General features: G+C 42.0%; 1 protein-coding gene across 1 annotated transcript in view; it reads left to right on the top strand.

The window, feature by feature from the left end:
* Nucleotides 1-633, top strand: part of LOC113818131 (dual specificity protein phosphatase 23) — a 10,705-nt gene extending 10,072 nt beyond the window's left edge. The window contains exon 3 of the mRNA XM_027370287.2: nucleotides 115-633. Coding sequence (XP_027226088.1) covers nucleotides 115-300 — 186 coding nt within the window. The 3' untranslated portion in view covers nucleotides 301-633. The remainder of the gene's footprint in view (nucleotides 1-114) is intronic.
* Nucleotides 634-1,527: the final 894 nt, after the last annotated feature.

The raw sequence follows: 1,527 nt of genomic DNA on the forward strand, positions 1-1,527 counted from the left end.
ACGGCCATTGTTATCATCCAAAATAAAAATGGGTGAAGTACTGTATTTCGATCTAAATGCTTACTTCCTTGGAATGAGGGTATATTCCTAACAGGATGCGCATTTGTGTTCCAGGTTATGTGTGTTCACTGCAGAATGGGTCGCGGGCGAACAGGTGTTATGTTGGCTTGTTACCTCGTCAGGTTCTACCAGCAGGAGCCCAGCCAAGCCATATGCAACGTGCGGTTGATGCGCCCGGGCAGCGTTGAGACGTGGGACCAAGAACGCGCAGTCAGAAACTATCGCGACTACATGGGTTGAATGCCAGTGCAGCGAGTCCAGCAGGTCCTGCAGGTTAACGGCCGAATCTCCTTATGTTAGTGAATGTAAGCAGAGATTATGATGCAGCATAAACCATCGTTAGAGTTGTATGTGTGTATGTTTGAGTGTTTGTATATGCATTCATTTGTTTGTGTGTGTGTGTGGAGAGTTCACTGGCCTAAATCCCATGACCTTAGCCCAAGTTGGGTCATTCAGACCTCAGACTTTGCTCTCTTTTTTGTGCGACAACATTTTAGCTTTGCTCCAATTCCATCCCAGGACACCGCCGGTCCCAGTGGCCATAATTTTCCTCAATAAAAGTATAACGGCTAATGTGAGTGTTGATATCCAGTCCTTAACTCACAATATCTTTTCTATTACAGCAGTTAAGTATAAGTAATTTGTGAAAATGAAACCAGTGGATAATCGGACAGTGATAATTTTATTCACTTATTTATTTATTCATTTATTTATTTTTTACATGAATGGCCTCACACCACAGGAAACCTTCGATAATATGAGAGCAACTTATGGGGAGGATGCCCTATTATATGACCTTGTTAGATATTTGCATCGCCAGTTCGGGAGTGGAAACGGCTCCTAACCCAGGTGACCCCTGTCTGCCATTGATAAGAACACCATCCCTCAAGTGAAGGCTGCTAATTTGGAAGATCGAAGTCAAGGTTAGTGTTGGCTATCATGGCCCTCTGCATATGCTCGGCAGGCAAGGTCATGACCACAGTTTCATTTGGGGCAAGCATGGAGTAGTGATGCTGTATTTCCTGACAAAAGATATTACAATAACAGGAGCTTACTACGCTTCACTGCTGCAGAAATTGTGAGAGGCTGTCAAAACCAAGAGGCTCGGAATGTTGACTAAAGTGTCTACCTCGTACAAGAAAACGCCCGTTCACAACTCTCACATTACCCTGATGGCTTCGACATCCTTCCACATCCTCCTTCTTTCCTGACTTTGAACCATCTGAATTTCACCTTTTTCCGACCACACAGTCATTTTTGAAGAGCAAACGTTTCCAAGATGATGAGACAATGATTTCTGAAGTTACTTCATGGCTTCAAAAGCAACTTGTGAACCTCTATAAATGTGTGTGTGCACATATACAAATATATATATATATATATATATATATATATATATATATATATATATATATATGTGTGTGTGTGTGTGTGTGTGTGTGTGTGTGTGTGTGTGTGTATTTATAT

This window comes from Penaeus vannamei, unplaced genomic scaffold (assembly GCF_042767895.1).
Source record: "Penaeus vannamei isolate JL-2024 unplaced genomic scaffold, ASM4276789v1 unanchor5392, whole genome shotgun sequence".
Lineage (NCBI taxonomy): Eukaryota > Metazoa > Arthropoda > Malacostraca > Decapoda > Penaeidae > Penaeus > Penaeus vannamei.